Source organism: Amblyomma americanum, chromosome 2 (assembly GCF_052857255.1).
Source record: "Amblyomma americanum isolate KBUSLIRL-KWMA chromosome 2, ASM5285725v1, whole genome shotgun sequence".
In the NCBI taxonomy this organism is placed as follows: domain Eukaryota; kingdom Metazoa; phylum Arthropoda; class Arachnida; order Ixodida; family Ixodidae; genus Amblyomma; species Amblyomma americanum.
The window spans coordinates 79415395-79438385 of record NC_135498.1 but is presented as its reverse complement, the minus strand read 5'-3'; the positions used below and the strand labels follow the sequence as shown (position 1 = coordinate 79438385).

At 46.4% G+C, this 22991-nt stretch overlaps 2 protein-coding genes across 2 annotated transcripts in view; both read right to left on the bottom strand.

Annotated features, from left to right (window-relative positions):
- The window catches only part of LOC144119816 (uncharacterized), a 42964-nt gene extending 25485 nt beyond the window's left edge, over positions 1-17479 (bottom strand). Inside the window, exons 1-5 of the mRNA XM_077652348.1 lie at positions 17179-17479; positions 16678-16752; positions 14945-15037; positions 11691-11747; positions 5682-5757 (exon numbers count right to left, since the gene is read on the bottom strand). Coding sequence (XP_077508474.1) covers positions 5682-5757; positions 11691-11747; positions 14945-15037; positions 16678-16752; positions 17179-17479 — 602 coding nt within the window. The remainder of the gene's footprint in view (positions 1-5681; positions 5758-11690; positions 11748-14944; positions 15038-16677; positions 16753-17178) is intronic.
- A 3932-nt stretch (positions 17480-21411) lies between these two features.
- Positions 21412-22764, bottom strand: LOC144119814 (uncharacterized). The gene is given in 3 exon segments (XM_077652347.1): positions 21412-21809; positions 22552-22677; positions 22680-22764. Coding segments are annotated over 3 exon segments (492 nt in total). The 3' UTR covers positions 21412-21528.
- Between the last annotated feature and the right edge of the window lie 227 nt (positions 22765-22991).

Genomic DNA, 22991 nt, shown 5'->3' with positions numbered 1-22991 from the left:
ATCAGCTATGCCTTAGAACAACACCACATGTGCACCAAGGAGCACTGTGAGAACAAGGATGGCCAAAATACATATATAGGAGTGCGAAGAAACTGTTTTTCCATGAGCCGTTTCCATGGCTTCCTTCATCACTTCATGGTCTCCGCCATCCTTTTGTTCAGCGGCAACTTGGAGACGTTGGCTTGTGATAATTTTGGCCGCTCCCAGTGTCTCTTGAGCAGATGCCGCCCAAACATTTCCAAACTGGTTGTGAGGCGTTCGAAGAGGTGTAGGCATCTACTCTGTAGTTTCATCACCATGAAGTCAGTGGTCTCTCCCCAAACATCACTACTGGTGAAGCTTTCGGTCATGGTCACATGGTCACATCATAGTTGTGCCGTCCTCTTGCGACATGAAAATATCCGACAGCCATTTTCAAACATCTTTGAAAATGTTCACATCAGCTGCGCCATAGAACACCACAAGTGCACCTAGGAGCACAGTGAGAACAAGGATGGCCAAAATATATATATATAGGACTGCGAAGAAACTGTTTTTCCATGAGCCGTTTCAATGGCTGCCTCCACCACTTCATGGTCTCCGCCATCCTTTTGTTCAGCGGCAACTTGGAGACGTTGGCTTGTGATAATTTTGGCCGCTCCCAGTGTCTGTTGAGCAGATGCCGCCCAAACATTTCCAAACTGGTTGTGAGGCGTTCGAAGAGGTGTAGGCATCTACTCTGTAGTTTCATCACCATGAAATCAGTGGTCTCTCCCCAAACATCACTACTGGTGAAGCTTTCGGTCATGGTCACATGGTCACATCATAGTTGTGCCGTCCTCTTGCGACATGAAAATATCCGACAGCCATTTTCAAACATCTTTGAAAAAGTTCACATCAGCTATGCCATAGAACAACACCACATGTGCACCAAGGAGCACTGTGAGAACAAGGATGGCCAAAATACATATATAGGAGTGCGAAGAAACTGTTTTTCCATGAGCCGTTTCCATGGCTTCCTTCATCACTTCATGGTCTCCGCCATCCTTTTGTTCAGCGGCAACTTGGAGACGTTGGCTTGTGATAATTTTGGCCGCTCCCAGTGTCTGTTGAGCAGATGCCGCCCAAACATTTCCAAACTGGTTGTGAGGCGTTCGAAGAGGTGTAGGCATCTACTCTGTAGTTTCATCACCATGAAATCAGTGGTCTCTCCCCAAACATCACTATTGGTGAAGCTTTCGGTCATGGTCACATCACAGTTGTGCCGTCCCCTTACGACATGAAAATATCATACAGCCATTTTCAAACATCTTTAAAATGTCCACATCAGCTATGCCATAGAACAACACCACAAGTGCACCAAGGCGCACTGTGAGAACAAGTATGGCCAATATATATATATATATATATATATATATATATATATATATATATATATATATATATATATATATATATATATATATATATATATAGGACCCCCGATGTGCAGGAAGGCGAGGTTTGGCCCGATATTTATGAGAGCGACTATCCACACCAGGTGAGAACCCCCTAATATTAGCAGGCGATTTTAATGCCATGCATCCAGAATGGGGTTACACGACCAGCAGCCCGAAGGGTCAAACGTTGTTGGAAAACATCAATGAGTCAAATCTCTACATCGTGAACGATATTAGGTGCCCGACGAGGGCGGGCAACAGTGTGTCAGCGGACAAAAACTCGGACTTAAATCTTGGTAGACAAATCCTCGACTGGGTAAACCTACTAACGCCGCTGGAAGACGAAAGTGTCAGAGAAAGCATAGATCGGGGAATCAAATAATCTATTTGTCTGGCCCAAACCGTAGAACATGTATCCCGTACACGATGAGGGGAGGAGGAAAATCAGAGCTAAGCACCTCGCTAAAAAATTATACAAACTACCCCGCCGCGATCGGTCGCATACTCCGATGCGGCGATAGGGAAAGAAGGCGGATCCTGCCCCGCGGGGCATGGAGCACCTTACCACTTGGGAGGGTTGGAGAAGCTACTGAGCTCCGAGGACCCGACCAAGCAAGTCATCGCCACAGGCCGGGCCGCCAGCGTCATGAGCCTCCAGGACATGAACGTTTGAGTGCAGTGGAGCCGTGCGGGGGCCCAAGGAGCTGCGTGTTCTAAACTCCTCTGTGTCTATTAAAGTTTTCACCACCACCTGTCATTGCACCACCAGCCGTGAAACACGTCGTCAGCGATAGCAAAGCGGCGGTTAGGAATGTTAGCAAGGGTAGAGTCAGCAATCGTGCTGCCAAAATTCTGAACGAGTCGAGTCTCGCCAAAAGCGTGACTATAATCTGGACCCCAGCACACGCCGGTCTGGCCGGCAGCGAGGCCGCCCACATGCTCGCCAGCTCCTCGCTACTTCGGGGTGCTGCAGACGCCTCCGCAACAACATTTAAAAGCCAAGAAGGTATTGTTGCAAATGGGTCTCAAGCCCCAAGGGTAGCGTTGGCCTGGCGGCCTGGGGCACAGCTGGAAACATCCGAAGGTCCTGGCAAAGGATGAGTCGACTGCCAACAGAACAACTTGTTTATTCTAGCATCGCAAAAGAGCAGCCGGTCAGGGCGACCACGTTACTCGACGGAACAAATCGAAGTCTCCCTTGGAGACCGGGGCAGCTGCCTTTATACCCTCGGAGTCGAGGGCAAGAAGGAACGGCTCGGGATGAGGCGCACGAGACGGCGACGCACGGACATGTTGAGACGTGACATGACGCGTCCGCCGGGCCGGCGCCGGTCAGACCTCCTCGTCTCCCAGTTGGGGAGCTCCTCTCCCCGGCTGCCGCGCTTTGACAAGCGTGGGCACCAACATGCACACACACGCACACACGAAGACACGTGGCATTGAAACCTGCCTGGACGCGCTTGTCGGGAGGCGTTGCGGCAGCACTGAACGGGCCAAAATGACCGCCACTTTGAACGAAGCCCCGGCGTCCTTTGCATCCGCGCCGGCTATACCGCGCGTCGTAGGCGAAACGTAACAGACCGCCCCGCCGGGAGAAGGAGATCCCGATAGTCAGGGGACTGCATCCGCTGTCCGGAGGGATGTCGCTCGATGATGCTCGTAATCGAAATCGGTCGTCCCTCGGCGTTGCTTGAGCGCAGCGCACAGAGAAGGCCTCGTTCTCAGGTTCAGGTTCACACAGGATACTGCAAAGTGACTTCGGGAGAGTTGCCATTTTTGTTCTCGTTCCCAGCAAGCGTTAGAACTACGCCGAAACGCAACCGCTCAGTCAGCAAGCACGAGACAACCCTCACTAAGCTCTGCCAGGCTCTTTCCCCTTTTATACTACTGCCTAGTTCCTTACAGTAGTCAAGCAGCACTCAGATCGCGTCCACAAATGGGAAAATTGCACTAGAAAGCACGTCATCACTTTGAAACACTAAACAAAAGCAATATGTTAAAAATCCTTCCTGAGGAAGAAAACATCAGTAACAAACAACTTTGAGGCGGATTCCTACGTTAGGGGCCTCGACTTAAGCCATCGGCGTTACCGTTGAGACTCCCGTTTTTGTAACGCACCTCAAAGGAATATTGTTGCAAAGCGAGGCTCCAGCGCAGGAGGCGGCCATTTTTGGGAGAGATGGTCTGCAGCCATTGGAGAGGGCAGTGATCCGTCTCAATGATAAACCTCGAGCCGGCTAGGTAGCATGACAATTTCTGAACGGCCAACACGAGACACGCACACTCTTTCTCGGTGGCGCTGTACGCCTGCTCACGGCAGGTCAGCTTACGACTAGCATACAGGACGGGGTGTTCCACTTCTCCATTTTCCCTTTGGCACAGTACAACGCCCATGCCTCGATCACTAGCATCGCACTGAACAACGAACCCTTTTGTGTAGTCTGGAGATCGTAGCACAGGCTGGCTTGTTAGGGCGCTCTTTAGGGCGCTAAAAGCTCTTTACTTTGTCTCGCCCCAGACGACTGTTTGGGGCTCTGTTTTTCTTAGAGCATCCGTCAGGGGAGCCGCGATATCGGAGTACCTGGGGATGTACCTCTGATAGCAGCCGGCGACACCTAAGAACGACCGAATATCGGTCTTCATGAGCGGTTGCGGGAAGTCTCGCACAGCGGCCACCTTTATTTCAGAGGGGCGGCGACGACCCTGTCCAATCACGTGACTGAGGTAGACAACCTCGGCCTGTGCTAATTGGCACTCGGGAGCCTTGACTGTCAAGCCCGCTTCGCGCAGGCGGGTTAGCACTGCCCGCAAGTGTGCCATATGCTCAGACCAGGATGCGGAGAATATCGCTACGTCGTCTAAATACGGTAAAGCGAATTCTTCCTGTCCCCGCAACACTTTGTCCATGAGGCTTGAAAAGCAGTATGGCGCATTCTTCAAACCAAAACTCAAAACTTTAGGACGGAATGTTCCCATTGGTGAAATGAACGCCGCATACCTACTAGCTTCTTCTGTAAGTGGAACCTGCCAATAACCCCTGACAAGATCTAGGGTGGAAATAAACTGAGCGCTACTAACTTTCTCAAGGCGGTCCTCGATGTTAGGGATCGGATAAATTTGATCCTTAGTGATGGAATTAAGCCTGCGGTAGGACGAGGTTCCTTGCCCGGTACCTCAACTAAAATCAAAGGGGAGGTATAATCACTCTCATCCGCCTCAATAACACCGAGCTGTAGCATTTTCTTTACCTCAGCCTACATAATATCGCGCTGGCGGGATGACACCCGGTACGCCTTGGATCGTACTGCCTTTGGGGAGGTAAGTTCTATTTCATGAGTAAGGACAGAAGTCCTACCAGGCCTCTCAGAGAACTGACCTTGAAACTGTTGTAAGAGTTGGTGTAGTTCGGTTTTCTGCTCAGGCGACAGCGGTGCTTTACTGAGTAAGTTACTAATGACCTCATCGGTGTCTTCCCTGTTCGTCACTGAGCCTAGTCCCGGAAGCTCGACCGGAAGCTCTTCGGGAACGTTTACCATCATACACACCACTGCTTCCCGTTGTCTATAGGATTTGAGCAGATTACAGTGGTAAAAGTCGGCGCGGTATACGATCGCTGCTGAGTATTCGGGAATTTTCGAAAATTCACGAATATCACTTCTCGAATACGAATATGAACCGAATATGAAACATATTCGATTCGTATTCGAAATTTAGAATATTCGCACACCGCTAGTTACAGCTAAACCTCAATATATACAACCTCTATATAAGGAATATCACTGCGCAACAAAGTTTAATTTTTGTTTTTAGTTTCCACTGAAATCCATGTATTTTTTCCCTCGATTTAACGAAGCAGTTTCATGCCAAAGTTTTGATACAAAAGTTTCAAGAAAATTTGGGCAGATTTCATGACTTTGTAAAGTTAAAAAATGTAATTTTTGTAAAAACGTGAAGGTTGCTACTGCTACTATAAGCGTTGGCAGCAGCAGCAACCTACGAGTGCCACATAATGCGATCACTCTTGAGCTGTCGAGCGTCCTAAACAACGAACACTGCCGCGGTGGCTTAGTGGCTAGGACGCTCGACTGCTGATACCAAGGACATTGCGGATGCATTTCGGTGGAGCCAGTGCATGCCAGTTCATCAGACTTATACTGATGATAATGAAAACAAAAGCAAATTAGAGTGTATTTTCACACACCAGAAAACAGATATTGCACAGATATTTACCGCCGCAGGTCACAGCACTTCTGTGCTAAATACCGCACGACCTTCTTGTGCCGCTTTGAAAGCTCCTCGGCAGAGCACCCTTTCAGCATCAAATAGTACCGGAAGGAATCTGCAAAGTTTGGAATATGAGTAATGTCAGTGTGTTTATGAAAAAAATCATAAAATAATTTGAAAACAAGCTTTTTCATTTTTTTGTTGCTGGTTCAGCCAGCGAATGGGTAAGATGACATAAAACACGGGCTCAGGTCATGTGAGGCATACAGAAACTGCAGAAAGGTTGCTGCTTTCTTCACTTTATTTCATGCCAACTCTTATGCAAGCCTACCCAAAGCTGAATTGATAAAAAAATTAACAAGCAAAAAGATCCGTAGTTTCAGTACACCTTGCATGACATCTCACCTTCATCATTAGCTACCTCTGAGCTGCTGAAGACAAAATGAGACAATTTTCGGACATGCTTGATTATTCGGACTTTTCCACGGCACCGCGATATGGGCCATAGAGCCAATGTTCAAGAGTGCCTGAAATTTCAGACGCACCACAACTGATTGCTTGATTTTTCGGACCTCATTCGCACTCTCCGCCAATACTGAAGCTGCCATATAATGTGAACAGTGGAACCTCATTAATTCATAACTGCAAGCGAGATCGAAAACTTGATCAAACAAAACGAAATTCAAGCTTAAAGGGAGCCTCTTAACTTGCGATGCTGAAGTTCTACGCAAGTCGGCACATTGCACCCGCGTGGTTTTGAATTTATACTGTTCTTGAATGTCTTCCGCCACACGGACTTGAACAGTAGTCAGAGTTCACGGAAATCATCTGTACCGAGTCTTTCGTCTCGAATACGAGAGCAGGTAGCAGCAAAGCTGCGTGGGAGGCGTACGGCTTCACGGAGACGGCGAGCGCAGGAGGAAATGGTGGTGCATTTCAAAGCGAGGTCAGCGTACCCGCGGCAAAACACACCGCAAACCTGACTTTTCTATCATAAAACCGTAAACAACTAGCGTTTCGATGACAGGCAAGACACCTCTCATTATATGCAAGCCACCGCTAAGAGCATATCGCTGGATACAATGCCGATTTTGGCTCCAGTCACTAGGCCTAATTACGAGGCCAATGCCGACGGAGCACCTGCTTCGGCTGTTTCTCGATTGTTATTGTCTCGTTGTCTCGCCATCTTCGCATTCTCGTTCCAGGCCCATCGTAATGCGGGTGCAGCGCAGTTCCCACAGCAGCGTGCTTGCTTTCTCGTTTAAGCTTTGTCCCAACCGTGCATTTATCGGCGACATGCTGAGGGCACCACACCCAGGCCGAGCATGTGGAAGCGGTCACCGCCGTCGTCTGTGCACGTCACGCGGAGAAATTTAGTCATGAGGAGCTTTATAATGTGTGCAATAAAACTGACCCCTTTCTCCGGCATATTGGTAATAAGTTCGTAATTTTTTCAGTAAAATTTGATTGTCCGTACTCTCTGATTTTTCAGACATTTAGTGGTCCCTAGACAGTCCGAAAAATCGGTCGTCAACTGTAACTGGCACCAGCAAATTCTATCCCACGACTCTGGAAAGGTGGCAGCAAGTGGCACAGACACAGTTCACTAAAGATCAATGGGAGAGGGGGCTTCTGTCCTCTAGTAAGTGTAACACCCGATTCACAGGAGTGAATCATTATTCCAGAAGCTGGTTGCGTATCATGCGATTCGATGTCATTGCTCTGTATGAATCATGCCTGAACCATGGACAGCGCATGTTGAAAAACATACATTTCACTAAGTTTTAGCAGCAGTCTACTCCGCGTTTAAATATAGCAACTTTAGCACTTTTTCCTGGCACCGGGGTGCTTGTGTGTCAACTTCTCGCTGCATATTTGTTGTTTTGTACTGGTGCTGCCATGTTCATTCCGGACACGTTCATCTAAAATGGGGCAGCTGATGATACTGATATTTCCTTGTACCTGTTGAACAACACACCCCCTTCAGTAACTGCTGTGACAGCAATGCAAACAGAATGCGTTCAGTCCCCGAGTCTATTTTTACAGCAGACAGAATCAGTCTGACACAAAAGTCTTGCTACCATCAGGAGCCAACGCGAAAGAAACTGCAGGGAACCATACGTCATGTCCTTACGACCTCTATTTTGACCTCTCAAACCACCTTCCTCGCAAGAAGGTTGGAAAGCAGCGGCTGGAACAGTTGCCGCCTGATCCCACAGCCCACTGTGCACTTTTCAGCTGCCACTAGACGAGCAGAGCATCACTCAAGTGACTTTCATATATAAAGTCCTCTTTATAGTGTGAATTGGTTCTCATCAGTCTGACAACAATGGCAGTAATGCAATTAATTATTTACAAACTCACAGAATCTCATATGGGCCACATTCTAAAAACATTCACCAGATTCACCAATAAGAGTGACTAAATGCATGCAGCTATGCAACAAGAACGAGTGGTTTACCTGACACTGAAGCCACCTTTAGAGGGGAAAGCGGCGGATGTATCTTCGTCATCCCCTTAGAGATGGCGTTATTTGACAGCGTGCCTGTGAGGCTCCTTTGGGCGAGGATTTCGTTGCCCCACAGGCACACTGCCAACTGTTTGCAGAATGTGGAATCACTGCCCAATGCCAGCAGGCGATTCCATGCAGCCACGGGCACCTAACTTCCATGCCCAACATGAACCTTAAGATGAACACAGAGCACAGATGGTTTTAATACTGTTTTAAATGCAGAACTCACCCGACATGAAATGCCAACATAAACATACTTGCTAGTGATCTGACTTCTGATTGAACATTCAAAGCCACTAAAAAATGTACATATTAAGGAACCAGTCTTAGATGCGTTTCCTGAGAAGCACTTTCACATTTCAATTTCCGCTCAAAGTAACCAAGACACATTGCAGAGTGGAGACAACAAATTTTTGGCTTGCATGTATTTTCTATCAAATGCTGCACACTAGTTGCTTCCAAAAGCATGATACATGCTGCAGTACTCATATGTGTATGGTAAAAAATGGTTTGGTTTGGTGTTATGGGGTTTGATGTCTGAAAGCAACTCAGGCTATAAAGAACATCGTAGTGGAGAGCTTCGGAAATTTCTACCACCTGGGGTTCTTGTATATTCCATAATTACATCGGGACTGCAGAACAACCCGGACTAGCTTCATGGGCCCCAACAGTCAAGACCCACCGACTGTTACACTGCCTGCACTCATTACATGCGCTGTACCGGCACCTTTAAAATATTAACACACATAGCCAGGACTGCAATATTTGATATCAAGCTAGTAAGGGCGAAAACAGTTCTCAGGTCCAAGCGGGCACCGCACCTCGTGACTTGCAACCCTTTGGCAAAGAAGCCAGTCACAGCAAGAGGCGTAGAATTATGGCAAGTTAGTCAAGTTGGTATTTATTTGTGGTAAGCGAAGGTCTAAAAAATTAATATATAGCACAGCACCTGCTGTTTTACTTCTCTGCAGCTGTGTTCCATGCTGTTTACAATACAATGAAAGACTGGAAAAGTTTGCTCCGGCATGCTTGGAAACTTATCTGCTTTACAGGCCTTGTGACTTGCCCAAAGCATGCTGTGAAGAACACTGGCAACTTAGTGGATGCACTAATATTTTGATTCAATTCAATTAAGATTGAGACACTACGAAATTACAGGACTCAATCATGTCTGAAGTTGCCACTGTTGTACAAAACACTTACATGTGGCACAGTGTAACTTATGTGTTTCACCGTGGAAGATTACAGAAGTAGACACCAAATGACATTGAGTATCAAAAAACACATAGAAGCAAAACATTACGTCTGTGCGTGGAATGCCATGAATTAATAAAAACAATAAACTCAAGAATAACGTGGTAAAATCACACATAATGACAAAGGAAAAACGACTGCAAAGGGGTGACGCAACTATCACTTGTTGATAATAAACCGGGTCTATTTTTCTAGGAGAGCCAGAGAAGCCTGACTTAGATGGGTGTCAAGGCCAAGTGTGTGCATGTGTGCTGCTTCTAAAATCTCCCGCTCAATTCTAGACTTTCCCCTTCCTACGATATTGTTTGATTAAGCTTGGGGTAACAACCATTGCATTCCATGCAATGTCTGGGGAGATTAGCACCAATTTCACTCTTCAGAGAGCAGAAATGCTGCCACAGTCTATCATTGATACATTGGCCAGCTTGGCCAATGTAAACTTTGCCACACTGCAGTGGAAACTGGTACACCACTTAGTGGTGCAGGCGGCGCTGCACGGACCGTCCGCCACATGCTTGCAAAGTTGAGACAACTTGCAGGGGGCGGAGAGCACAAGACGGATTCCCTGCTAAGACGCCACCTTCTTCAGGTTATGTGCAATTTTATGCACATAGGGCATAACCTCTAGCTGGCCTTTGTCAAGGGGGCCGCTTGCTTCCGCCGGTGCGTCTTGTCCCGCAGCTTCTACATCAGCGATTCAGCCACTGCCTGGAGGTGGAGTGGTGGAAAGCTGTGGGACAAGATGCGCGGGCGGAAGCGAGCAGCCAGTGCAACTGCTCGTCACATGCTTTTGAGGATTTCTCGAAGCCTAAGTTCAGATTTCAAGATAGCACACACCATACACTCGTGTCGTCGTAGCCATATGTGTGCGAAACGCGATCAGCTGTTTGCTCTACAGCCTGCAGCCGCCCAATAACTTCACGTCGTTTCTTCTGCTCCCAAGGAGCCAATATCTACCGTACATGTGCAAGCAATGATACGCAGTAGCCCGCAAAGCAGCGTGCTTCCGTGATCCGTGGCCACCATCCCTTATGACTATGATGAACCTTCCTGTCTAGACTTTTCTAGCGGCCAGCAAGCTGCCCGAGCATGGCAAACAGAAGAGTTCCAGAGTCCACGGCCATTATGAAGTCTCAAGAAATGCTTTTTTTCTCACCTCTGACTAACACAGTACGTAAACAAAAAACTAGCGAAATACCACACACCTCTCCAGCTTCATTTGTGATCCCCAATTTGTTGTCCACTTGTGCTGTAGGCCCTACAGCTGCAAAATAAGAGGGAAAACAAGAAAGACAGGTGGATAAAGTAAAAAAGCAGCTTACAGTAGTAGTGCGAGAACTATCTGCCATCTATGAATCTTAGGTAAAGAATGACCAATTCTGCACGTATGAACATTAATCCACACAGCTTTCGCATTCATAGCATGTAAGGAATTAAGTGCCCTGGGTAGCTTTTTTCATTGGTTTTTTTTTCATTTTCATTGATTTTGAGTTTTTTCCCATTGATTTGAGGTAATAGATACTTAGCACCGTTTTTTTTACTCTTTCACCTCACACAATTTCAGACCTTTGCTTATGTTTGAAATTTCATCTGTGCTTAGGAACACAGCTGGCAGTTTTACCTTTGAAGACTAGAGCTACACAAAAATCGGAACAAAGATAACGCCTTTCAGTGGAGTGGTGGAAGTTTCAGCATCGCATGCATTCCATGAGTATATGCCAACGAGTCACAAGTGCTTTAAACAACAGATGCATGCTGCTTTCCATACCTTGGATTGTGAAAAGGCTGACTCCTTCAGAATACACCACAAAAATCCCAAGACACCATAGTTCTCCAGTGCAGCAAGGCACTATTACTGAAGGCTATGGAGTAAATCATGTTTCTTGATGTAAATGTGCTCTAAGAAAAACCAGAAGCATGGCTTCACTAATACTAGGGCACAGTATTGAGATAGCCGCATGTAATGCAGCAGACAGGTACTGCAATTGCAGAGGAGGCCAACCTACAAGGCGGAAAGTGAGGTTGTAGAGACCGCCCCAAGACAATTTTTTTCAGGAGTGAGCTTGACAACTGGCAGCCGACTGCCCAAGCTGGGTCAGATTACATTCGGCATAATAAAATAAACCTGGGTTTTCACTTGCAAGGCATTGATAATGATGAAGTCATTATACAGCGCAGTAAAACAAAAGTTAAATGCCGGGAACACCATTAAAGAATTGCTATTCGCACAATGAAGAGCCCTCTTGCCAAGTTTCCTTCAGCTTGTGCAAGCAGAAACATACCTTTTGGCAGCCTTGCTTCGTCTGCGGGGCTCACGTCGGGAAATGGTGCAGGGTCCACTATTAACGAAATAAAAACGACCCTTTTGTGTCTTGCATCCAAAATTCCTGCCCAGAAAAATTTTTGAAACGAACGTAACACACCATTCTCCACAACAGTGTTTTCCTTTTTATTGCCGCAAAATACCCTGAAATTAATTTATTTTTCCTTACTGCAGGCAAGGATCAGCCACAAAAAGCGACCATACGGCTGCTTGACAAGCTGGCTACTCCTTGACAGAAAATATTCAGTGCCTTACATGCGAATAATGGCACCACAAAAATGGTGTCACTATGAACACTAGCAAAGAATGTCTATCAATGTAGGCAGTACTTCTCATTATAAAGTACTATAACAATGGAAAGAAATGTGAACAACACGGCACATATGCGTTCCGGTGTTTGAAGTTCTTTTGATCGCGCTTTTACCAAGGTCTCTCGTGTCCACTGAAGTGAAAGTAAGATGAAAACAATGCGAACAGTGGAGCACCCAGGCTCCGATGTTCGCATTTCTATTCATTGTGCTTTTACCCAGGCTCCGCTCTGTTCGCATTTCTGTCCATAGCTCCTGCACATGCTATAATTGTAATCGCAATACCAGCTCCAGTTATAATTGACGCTTACTAATTATGAATGAGGGCAGTCCTGCCGTCAAAATGTGCATTAGCCCATTGTCACAGCGCCTCGGATAGAACAAACTGCAGCCATGCCTCAGTCAGACGAAACAAGAAGGCACTGCAATTCATCCTTTAGTTGAAGCACTTGCGCGTCTTAGCAGAAGCACCCGGACACCGAAAGACATCCCAGTCCCCTTCTTTTGAGGGGAGGTGCCCTCAAAACAAGGTGCTGCCTCAAGAAAAGCTACAAAAAAGACTGCACTGAAAGTGTAACAGCATGCCAAACATTTACAAAGTTACATAGTGTGTACCATTACGGGGAAAAAGTAACAGACCCCATGTCTAAGTTCTGGCCCTTGCCACTGTGCACGGGAACGCCACCTGACGAAAACTTCTGGTGTCGAGACCGGCGCAGAGGGCCTGTTTCGACACCAGAAGTGCTTTTTCAGGTGACGCCCCTACGCACAGTGGCATGAGTCTAAACTTGGGGGGGGGGGGGGGGGGGGGGGGGGTCTGGTACTTTTGCTTCCAATGATCCATATGTCCTACACGGGCAAACCGCCGATAATAGAATCCTGGGTGTAGTGGGTGCGATAAGTGGGCATCAGAGCAAGTGAAATTACTGCACACAGTCAGTGACCTACAGCTGCCAGCAAACTGAAAATTTCAATATGGTATGCCTCACCGGCTGAAGCTGTCATGTGCCTTGCGCTGGATTCCCAACCAGCTCACCAGCTTTTGCGCTGTTACCATGTCAATTGCATGCTGACAGCAGAGAATTCATGAAATGCTTCATGTCATAGGTGCTATGGCAGCTTTGTCATTGCATCATTACAACTTCTTTGACAACTGGAGACTAAGGCTGGTCTACTGTAGAGTCACTAAATAAAACTTAGAGTACCGACACTGTAGCACGGCGTTAAGCAGGGGCGGCCATTTTGGTGTTTATCATTGTTGTCAGATTGCCACTTCTGTGACCTCGCCGCTAACTTAAGCCCAACCATTTCATAAACAATGCTGCTAGCCACCCTGACGCTGCGGCGGGAATCGTGCGGCTTGGAACCGCTCAAATGCAAAGGGTACAGCCGTTACCATCAGTTTATGCTTTAATCGTGGGGAGACACTCCTTGCAGTATGAACTTAAATATTCCAGGTTATTGTTGATTATTCTGGGCAAATTTTTCTAGACTCGGCACAATCGGCGTTGCGCTGTTCGTATGCTTTATTATATATTGCGATCGCCTCCTCAGTAGAAGCTGTTGCTATAACACTTCATGCGTTGCCTTTTAAACTTGCTTTTATTTTGTAGGAGCTAATGTGTCAACACCCCGGGAGTATTGCTAAAGGCTCATTGTAGGCAGCGGTCGACTGCAATGCTACTACGGGTGTCTTCGCGGTTACTCCAAACTTTTACAGGAGAAATATACGAGCGCTCTGGCTGAGCAATTCACGGTGATTAAGGCAAGGGTAACCCCGCTGGAGGTAAAATAATGCTGTGCGCACTGGCGAATGCTTCAAACAGCGGCTTAATCTTGAAGATAACGGCAGCGAGCCATCTGCACGTGTATTCGCAACTTGTAGCCGGTGTAACTGGGTGGTCAGCAGGCTTCCGCACTACAGTAATCACTATAATTCCGTGTAACTTTGGGGGCTGGTTACAGAGAATGGCATAATGGTTACAGGGAATGGCATAATCGAAACCATTGCGGCTCACGAGTTGCAGCCATGCGCGTAGTCGAGCACCGTCCTTTTTCCCCCAACGGAAAGCGCATGAAGCGTTTTCTGTCATTTTGCGAGTTGAAACAGCCAACAACGCAGCAAAACGGCATCCTCGTATGCTCTTGTGCAGCTGAAATGCTGCGAAGCGCGGGATCTCGTGGTCAGTGCGTCGGCCACTGACAGCACTTGCAGCGTCGCAGCACTAGGACTACCACAGTTGGCCGACTGAAAACGCATAAGCCACAAAATGGCCACCCCCATGAACCATCGCAGTGTAAACAAATATCACGTGATGCAAACTGACCAATGATCGTGGCAGCGGCACATAACAATAAGAGAAAAGAGTGCCGGTACTCTTACTTTTTATTTAGTGACTCTAGTCTACTGCATGCTGCATGCATCTAAGAACTCCTTCCTCATTCAATGGTCGACTGCATGCAAAATTCAACTGCGCAAAAACCCTTGACACTTCATTGACTACCGTTCTTGTCGAAATCAATGAAAAAGATAAGCATTTCTGCCACTGCATGCTACCAGTAAGCTCTATCCACTAGACATGGCATATTGTTCATAACAAGAAGCCTAATCGGCAGTGCTGTGGCAATTAGCTCCCCATATGTAGTCATATTCATAAAGTGAGCTGGACTGTATAGCAGCATTATGTCACGAGAACTTAACTCTTTTGGGGATAGGTGTTGGGCTTTGATTGATCCGATCATTACAGTGTCTCGAATGAAATAATGTGCAAGCCACTCTACATAGAACAGCCCTGCTAACAGTCCAGGCTCCGAATTTTTGCGCTAGTAGAAAGGCAGCAGTTTATGCTAATTTTGCATCAAGATGATAACATGGGAACATTTCAAGAATGTTAAAAGTTGGTACCAGCCAGCTGCGGCAAGGGCGACGAGGGCTTAGCCTGTGAAGCACTGCTGCCATGGGCACACTGACTTGGAACCCAAGAAGCATGGCCGGGGACTGGAAATCAAATAAGCACATAAAATTTGACAAAACTTCCTATTCATACAGATACCGGTATAATACATTATCAACAAATTAAGCACACAGAGCAGCATTTACCATGTTCACTCAAAAGAAGAATACATTAAAAAAAATAGCTCAAAATTGGGAAGAGCATTCATTATGCACAAAAAAATTTCAAAAAAATTTGCAACAGCAAAAACAAAAAATTCGGGGATTCTTCAGCTTCGTCGCCTTCAAGGGCATGATGTGGCAGTGTTTAATGGCTCCGATCAGACTCTTCTTGCAGATCCTCATTCGATGCATGATGTGGGAGTGTTTAATGGCTCACATCAGACTCTTCTTGCAGATCCTGATTCGTGTACATGCACTTTGCTGCTCTCGTAACCACTAATTCTTTAACTTGCTCCTCTACCTCACACACTCATATGAATACAATCGTAGCCTGTCACATTATTTGCAGATTACCCGTCGATACAGAGCCCCGCTTTAACCAAGCCGTATGAATGTGCATGCATGGCCAAGGGGCAGAGTGTCTGACTCTGGATCCAAGAGTCCTGGATTCAATTTCCATCTCGCACCCTCATGTCAAAGGAGTTGCTCGAGTTGGCAGCTGTCAACTCAGTTATATCGTGTGGTCTCGCGACGACACACAACCTGCTGACCAATCAGTGCCCTGCCATGCCACTTGTCAACTACCATGCTCATGATTTTTTCATCAGCATCATTTATAGAACAGCCAGAGCCCATAGGACAAAGAAACTACAAACAAGACAAACATAGCCAAAGCAAAATGTCATGAATCTGAGGCAGTCTTCATGGGCCCATCAGGAACCTAGATCCAGCATAACAAAAAAATAGTGAAACAAAACAGTGAAGGACGAGCAAGATTAAAAGCAGCAGCAGCAGCAAGAGGTCCACGAGAAGGTGTAGCGGCGCTGGTATCGACAGCGGCGCTGATGAAGACGAAGCTCAGAGCGCGACCTGACTCTTCCTTCCTTCACGCACTACAGAACGCTTTCAGCAACAGGCCTGGCCAGCAACGTCAACAGTCCGCTCCGCCGGCTCACCATCCGCAGCTACCGGGACCCCAAATAAATGTGGATCACCTACCACAAAGGCATGTGTAGCAGATGGCAGCAGAAAGCCAGGTGAATGAGATTAGGAAGTTAGCAGGATAATCTGGCCACAGCTGGCATTGGACAGGGTTAATAGAAATAACACTGGTGGCCTTTATCCTGAAGCAACTCAGTTAGGCAGATGGTGCACCTTTGTGTAAAATGTTTCCATTACAGTTCACATTGTTGTCTTTTACTAACAAACTGCTTTTGCCTTGGTGCTCGATTTTGCTCTTGCCATTAACTTCAGTCTTTCTCCCTGCACTCTTCACCCTCTCTCGCACTCATTCTTTTCGACTGCTGTGGAGTCAGACAATGGTTGGCTCACAGCGACCATGTTTTAGGTGTACTCCAAGGATGACATTTTGCTTCGGCTATTTTTGTTGTTTTTTTGTTTACACAGTTGGTCACATGTGCACTGGCCAGTGTAAATGGCACTGTAATCTAGATTCAATAGCAAATACTCAAACACCTGCTGACTCACTATGCCATTCTGCGTTGCAAAAGAGGTTTACGAACCTGCTGCTCTAGGTGGTCCTGGCTGCGCACGGTGAGAACTTGGCTGCCAAAGGCCACATTCCATCACACAGGAATCTAAAGAGAAGTTACAAAGGGAAGCATCAAATTACTGAACAGACATGCCAGGTTCAGAACACTGAAGAGGTGATAACTTTTGAGTGCAGAAATTGTACAAAATGCTCCGTTTTCTCGTACCTACTAATTACAAAGGTAGAATCTGGTGATAGTGCATAGCTGTCTTGATGCAACCAAAACACTGTGCATGTGGTTTTAACATGCAGTTCTTGTACTGCGTAAATCCTGCTAACAGTGAGCACCTGCTGCAGGAAGGCAGCCCACTTTCACTGTTACCCAAGTATATAGCTTCGCAAAAGCTGTCACTTCATGACCAACGGTGAAAGCCTATGTGAACTAGCAGAAAGAGGGCACCCTTTACAGCGTGGTGTAAAAAGCAATCTTGCTATAACAGGCAATCATTTAGAGTCCAAATTATTCACATACCCATATTCAAAACTTTGGCACAGAGGGCCTTCTGCAGCTCCTTGTTAAGGCTCTCGAGCTCCTTCACACGTACCTCCAAGTCTGCAACCTTGGATTGAAGGCTTACAGCTTTGCTTGTGCCCTCAGTCCCCTCCATCTCACTTGTTTGTTCCATCAGCTCGTCCTCAGCACTTCTTTTTGCCAGGGCCCTAGCCTGAAAGTTCAGCTTGGACTGAAAAATAAAGTGCTTAGTCAAATCCTCGATCCTTTTCCAAATAAAGTGGATGTAACTCTTTGCCAGCAGGATGAAGTAGTGATCCATCAAAAGAATGATTTAGGCTTTATGGGGTTTAACATCCCAAAGCAACTCCTCTATCATTTCGTCTCCATCAAAATGCGATCGCAGCAGCGGCCGGGATCAATCCCGTGTCGTTCAGGTCAGGAGCCGAGCACTATAACCACTGGTCCTAAACCTTGTCCCAAGCATTCCAGCCCACGGAAAGCCAACTACCAGGTCAAGGGACAGCTTGTAACCCGAGAAAACTGGTACAAAAATGAGACTTCAACAAAAACTTGCCTGATAAGATGTCACATTAAAAAGTGAATTGAAACCATAAAAATTAAAAGGATAAATAATTTCCCCTACTGTACAGGAGCCTAGTTCACAACAAAGTGATTAAAGCTGCATTGGATTTTAAAAAGAGGGTCAGGAAGCATATGTACACGGGGGGTTGACCTTAGTGGCTACAATTTAGGGTGTCATTAGTCATTTGCATAATTACAGTTCTAGGAAATAACTTTTTTTAGCTGGCAGTATGCGCATCCCCTCCCCCCATCAAAAGTCGTAGGCAGATGACACAGTGTTTGGCAAATCTGCTGAAACACACCGTTTTGTTTTCAACGCCATTATGGTCTTTTTGGCGCATCACATTTTCACCTCGCTAATGCAAACACAGCCGGTTGAGCAGAAAACGATAGGGCAGACGGGCTCGTAGTGACATACATATGAAGGCTATGTCATCAGCGTCATTTTAGTTGCATACACGCATCAAGCCAAGACCAACAGGAGGCGAGAGGGCACAGTGAAGGTAGCTAGATATAGAGATTGGGCGGCCCATAGAGCAGGGGCCGAACAGCACAGGGTAACAACTCGGATTTCACTGTTCACTTTGCTCGAGCGTTCCTTCCTGTTGGTCTTGCCGTACTTTTCCTTTACTGATCTCGAAGCTAACAGAGCTTTACCTCATGGCTCCTATGTCGACCTCCCGAATCTCTGCTGACTCCCGCTATTCTCATTAGTCAACACTTTATGTTACGAAGCTGCTTTTGCAGGCAATTTAAAGGCTTACCAATGGGTGCCCCTATTTCTGACTGTCGCAAACCTTGGTAGACACAGTAAATCCTTCCCCTCAGCTTCCAGCATGCGAGAGAAAAAAATCCCTCGTGCACTGTCAACAAGAAGGAATGCCTCCAAGGAAGAAATCTACTGAGCAAAGTGGAGTTTTGGCCAGTTGGCAAGTCGTGATTTGCAGGTGGGCTTAGCGTGAGACAAACGAGGACAAGAGAGGGACACAGGATGACCGCTAACTTGCAACTAAAAGAAAGAGAAGCAGAATTACGAGCTCAAGGAACTGAATGTGCATGCCCAGCTATCCATTCATTAAGACGGGGGGCTGGATAAAGGCAAACTGAACCAAGATAATCTGGGACTGAATGGCGACAAAAATGGCACAGAAAGAAACTGGAAGCACCTCTTCCACCTTCAAGCAGCAATACCCAAGAAATTACTCAACATTTAGAAACCGATTCATTTCGCAACATGACAATAGACGCGTCACTCAGGTACTTATCACTTCCTAGCTCATGAATAAATGACGCCTCAAGAAGCTCCCCTGCTAGTTGTCCTTTAAAACGGCCAAGAACTTTTCTTTTTCCAAACAGTGGATGACATTTGCAGCTCAAATAATGCTTAGGTAGGTTGTTAGATTGAGACGATTTAAAAGAAGTAGCATGTTCCCTTAGGCGTTCACTGAGGCAGCGACCAGTCTGCCCTATTTAGACACGGCCACAGCTCAGAGGGACCTCGTAAACAACACCAACTTTGCACGCAACTAACTTGCAAGCCAGTTTGTGTTGAGTTTGGCTCGCCAGTGCACAAAGACTTGACAGTTTTCGAGGTGCCTTGAAAACAACGTCCACACAAAACTTGCTTGCTATCCTCAGTGGATAGCTGGACGTGCATTAAGATCCTCGAGCTAGTAATTCTGCTTCCGTTTCTTTCAGTAGCAAGTTAGCGCTCGTCCTTTGTCCCTGCATTGTCTCGCGCTAAGCCCACCTGCAAATCAATAAATCTACTGGAACGACGTTTTTATTGCTGCCGTGTGACCGACAACACGTGAAAGCCGTGCAGCGGGCAAAACGTGGAACCCGTGCGTGAGTCTCCTAGGCTGATCACTAATCCAAAAAAGCAATATCAAGAACATGGACACAGTACCTGGTTCCTGGTTCAAAGATAATTGCGGTTAATGTGAACTAAGCGCATAATGTTCAGCAAGCATAGGAAAGCCAGTTGGACGCACCTTCTTCCGCGGCGAGCCATCCTTCGAGGAACACTTGCGCGAGGCCATACGCGTGTTTTGGCGCCACGTTCTCATGTCTTCTTCAGTCTCTGCAATTTTTACCGCATTATTATAAGTGAACGCCAAAATCGTGTTCGGCAATGCCGGAGAGGATCCTAACTCTTACCTGTCATATGGACAATGGTGGCCTTGTAAAATCCGCCCCCGGTGGTGGTGTTGCCCGCCCAAAACACATCATAAGGCTTCCCCCTCTCAAAGTCGTCGATATCATGCGGTGCAAAATTTCGAACATCGGCGTCCGATACGACGTAGCGTTTGTCTTTGCCTTCGTACTGGACAAGCACGAACATTTTCTTGCCCCAACAGAGTCAGCAACGCGAGCACATAAGAGCACACCAGAGCTTACCTTCACACTACGCTAGGGCTAAACATCTGCCGCGAATTCTCTGAAACAGTATGGCTACGCCTAGTCGTGGCCGGAAACCAAATAACTTCGTATATGTCGGAAAAGAAACCGCACCACTTTTCCTTGTAAACAAGCATTTATCTGTCAGGTTGATTTCCGTTTAATTTGTTTTTTTAATTACAAATGTCCGCGACAAGCGGCATGTGAAAATAAAATATAGCCTAGTACTCATGTGCATATACACGTGAATATGTAGTGAAAAAAAAAATAAGGGGTGGAGAACAGATACTTCATACCGAGTACTGGTAGGACCAAAAAGCCCGAGAGTGGCTCTTAAGGAAAGAGAAGTATTAAACGTGAACTTGCAATTGAAGTACAAAGTGCGCAGAAGATATATTGAGGTGCCCTGTATATTCGACTCTATATTAGGCCGATAGTTTTTTTTTTAATCACAAGATATAGAACTCTTAGGTCGGCTTAGATTCCACGGGACCAGTGAAACGCACGAGCAAACTCCGACAGGCCGCTTTAAACACGCATCCCGGAAATCCTGGTTGAGCACTCGTTTCAAAAGAGCAGCACTACAAACCTCTTGATTGACTGCACAGAAGATTGGAACTGTACAAAGAGGAGAGTGATAAGGAGGCCAGTGATGGCAAGGACGAGTGAGCGGGAGTAGGTTCACATGAAAGAAATGCCGTTTGCGTGCTGTCCCCGCTGAACGTTCCGATCTATTCGACCTTTAACTTTCAAGCGTCGATCGTCTTAAAGTCTTGGCCGCGGCCTAGATTCGAGTAAATATACTATATAACTATCTCGATCAGGCAAATGGTACTGCACATATGCGCAAGATTTTTTGCATGCTGTAAAGGGCAGAAAAAAGTTGATGCCCCGCATAATGTGCAGGCATATTAATGGTGTCAATCGTAAAAAAAAGAAGAAAACAGAATTAGGACACCAGCTGATCGACGGGATGCAGTCTAGTAAATAAGTGTACAATGAAGAAGTACACTTTGTTAACAGTAGTGCTGCATGAATTATAACTGAAATTCAGGCAAATGATAACTGCTGACAATTGCACATGATAAAACTAAAAGCTATGAAAATAATATGCGCCATGTCAGTAAGGCATATTAATCAACCAAAACACTCAATCCCTGTCAGTTCGGCTGGAACCAAATCAGTTGCACAGGCTACTACAGTTGTGCAGTTCTCTTACCACAGGAAAATATCAGACAGCCATTTTCAAACGTCTTTTAAAATGTTCATATCAGCTACGCCATAGAACAACACCACAAGTGCACCTAGAAGCACCGTGAGAACAAGGATGGCCAGAATATATATCCATATAGAGGACTGTGAAGAAACTGATTTTCCATGAGCCGTTTACATGGCTGCGGCCATCTCTTCATGGTCTGCTCCATCCTTTTGTTCAGCCGCAACTTGGAGACGTTGGCGTGTGATAATTTCGGCCGCTCCCAGTGTCTGATGAGCAGATGCCGCCCAAACACTTACAAAATGGCTGTGAGGCGTTCGTAGTGGCGTAAGCATCAGCTCTGTAGTTTCATCACCATCAAATGAGTGCTCTCGCTCTTCCCAAACATCATCACTTCTGGTGAAGCAGCCGGTCATGGTTACATCGTCCATGTGATCTGCTGCCGCTCTATCTTCCCAAATATCATAACGTCAGGTGAAGCTGTCAGTTGTACTTGGTATATCATCCGTATGATATGCTGCCTCTCTATCTTCCCAAATATCATCACTTCAGGTGAAGCTGTCAGTCGTACTGGTTCATCGTCCGTATGATTTGCTGCCTCTCTATCTTCCCAAATATCATCACTTCAGGTGAGGCTGTCATTCGTACTGGTTACATCCTCCGTATGATATACTGCCTCTCTATCTTCCCAAATATAATCACTTCTGGTGAAGCTGTCAGTCGTACTGGTTACATCGTTCGTATGATCTGCTGCCTCTCTATCTTCCCAAATATGATCACTCCAGGTTAAGCTGTCAGTTGTACTGGTTACATCGTCCGTATGATAAGCTGCCTCTATATGTTCCCAAATATCATCACTTCAGATGAAGCTGTCAGTCGTACTGGTTACATCGTACTGATGATTTGCTGCCTCTCTATCTTCCCAAATACCATCACTTCAGATGAAGCTGTCAGTCGTACTGGTTACATCCTCCGTATGACCTACTGCCTCTCTATCTTCCCAAATATAATCACTTCTGGTGAAGCTGTCAGTCGTACTGGTTACATCGTTCGTATGATCTGCTGCCTCTCTATCTTCCCAAATATCATCACTGCAGGTGAAGCTGTCAGTCGTACTGGTTACATCGTCCGTATGATATGCTGCCTCTAATATTCCCAAATGTCATCACTTCAGGTGAAGCTGTCAGTCGTGCTGGTTAGATCGTCCGTTTGATCTGCTGCCTTGGTCAAACTATCTTCGAACTCTTGTAAGAGCTCACGGCAACCACGCATATCTTCTCTTGGCTCGCACGTGTCGTCACTCGGACTAAAATTTTGCACCTAATGCGGAATTAGACTATCTCCTTTCGTCCCTTGAGATGTGTTCGGCGATCCAAAACCTTTTCAACTTCGTATACGTCCCCCATTGTTTTCAGACGACGTTGAGAACACTATTATGAGTAAGGATTTTTCTACACCACGAGGGGTCAGTTTGAAAATTATACAACGATCTTCCCAAGCGTTACTTCTGAAACGTCCCGACTACGTCGGACTGCGTTTCCCGCTCAATGCTTTCTGTGGCGGCGCTCAAGTGGACCGCGTGTTTTTTTATTATTCCAAACAGTTACAAATTTGCTAATCACCATCAGGCTAA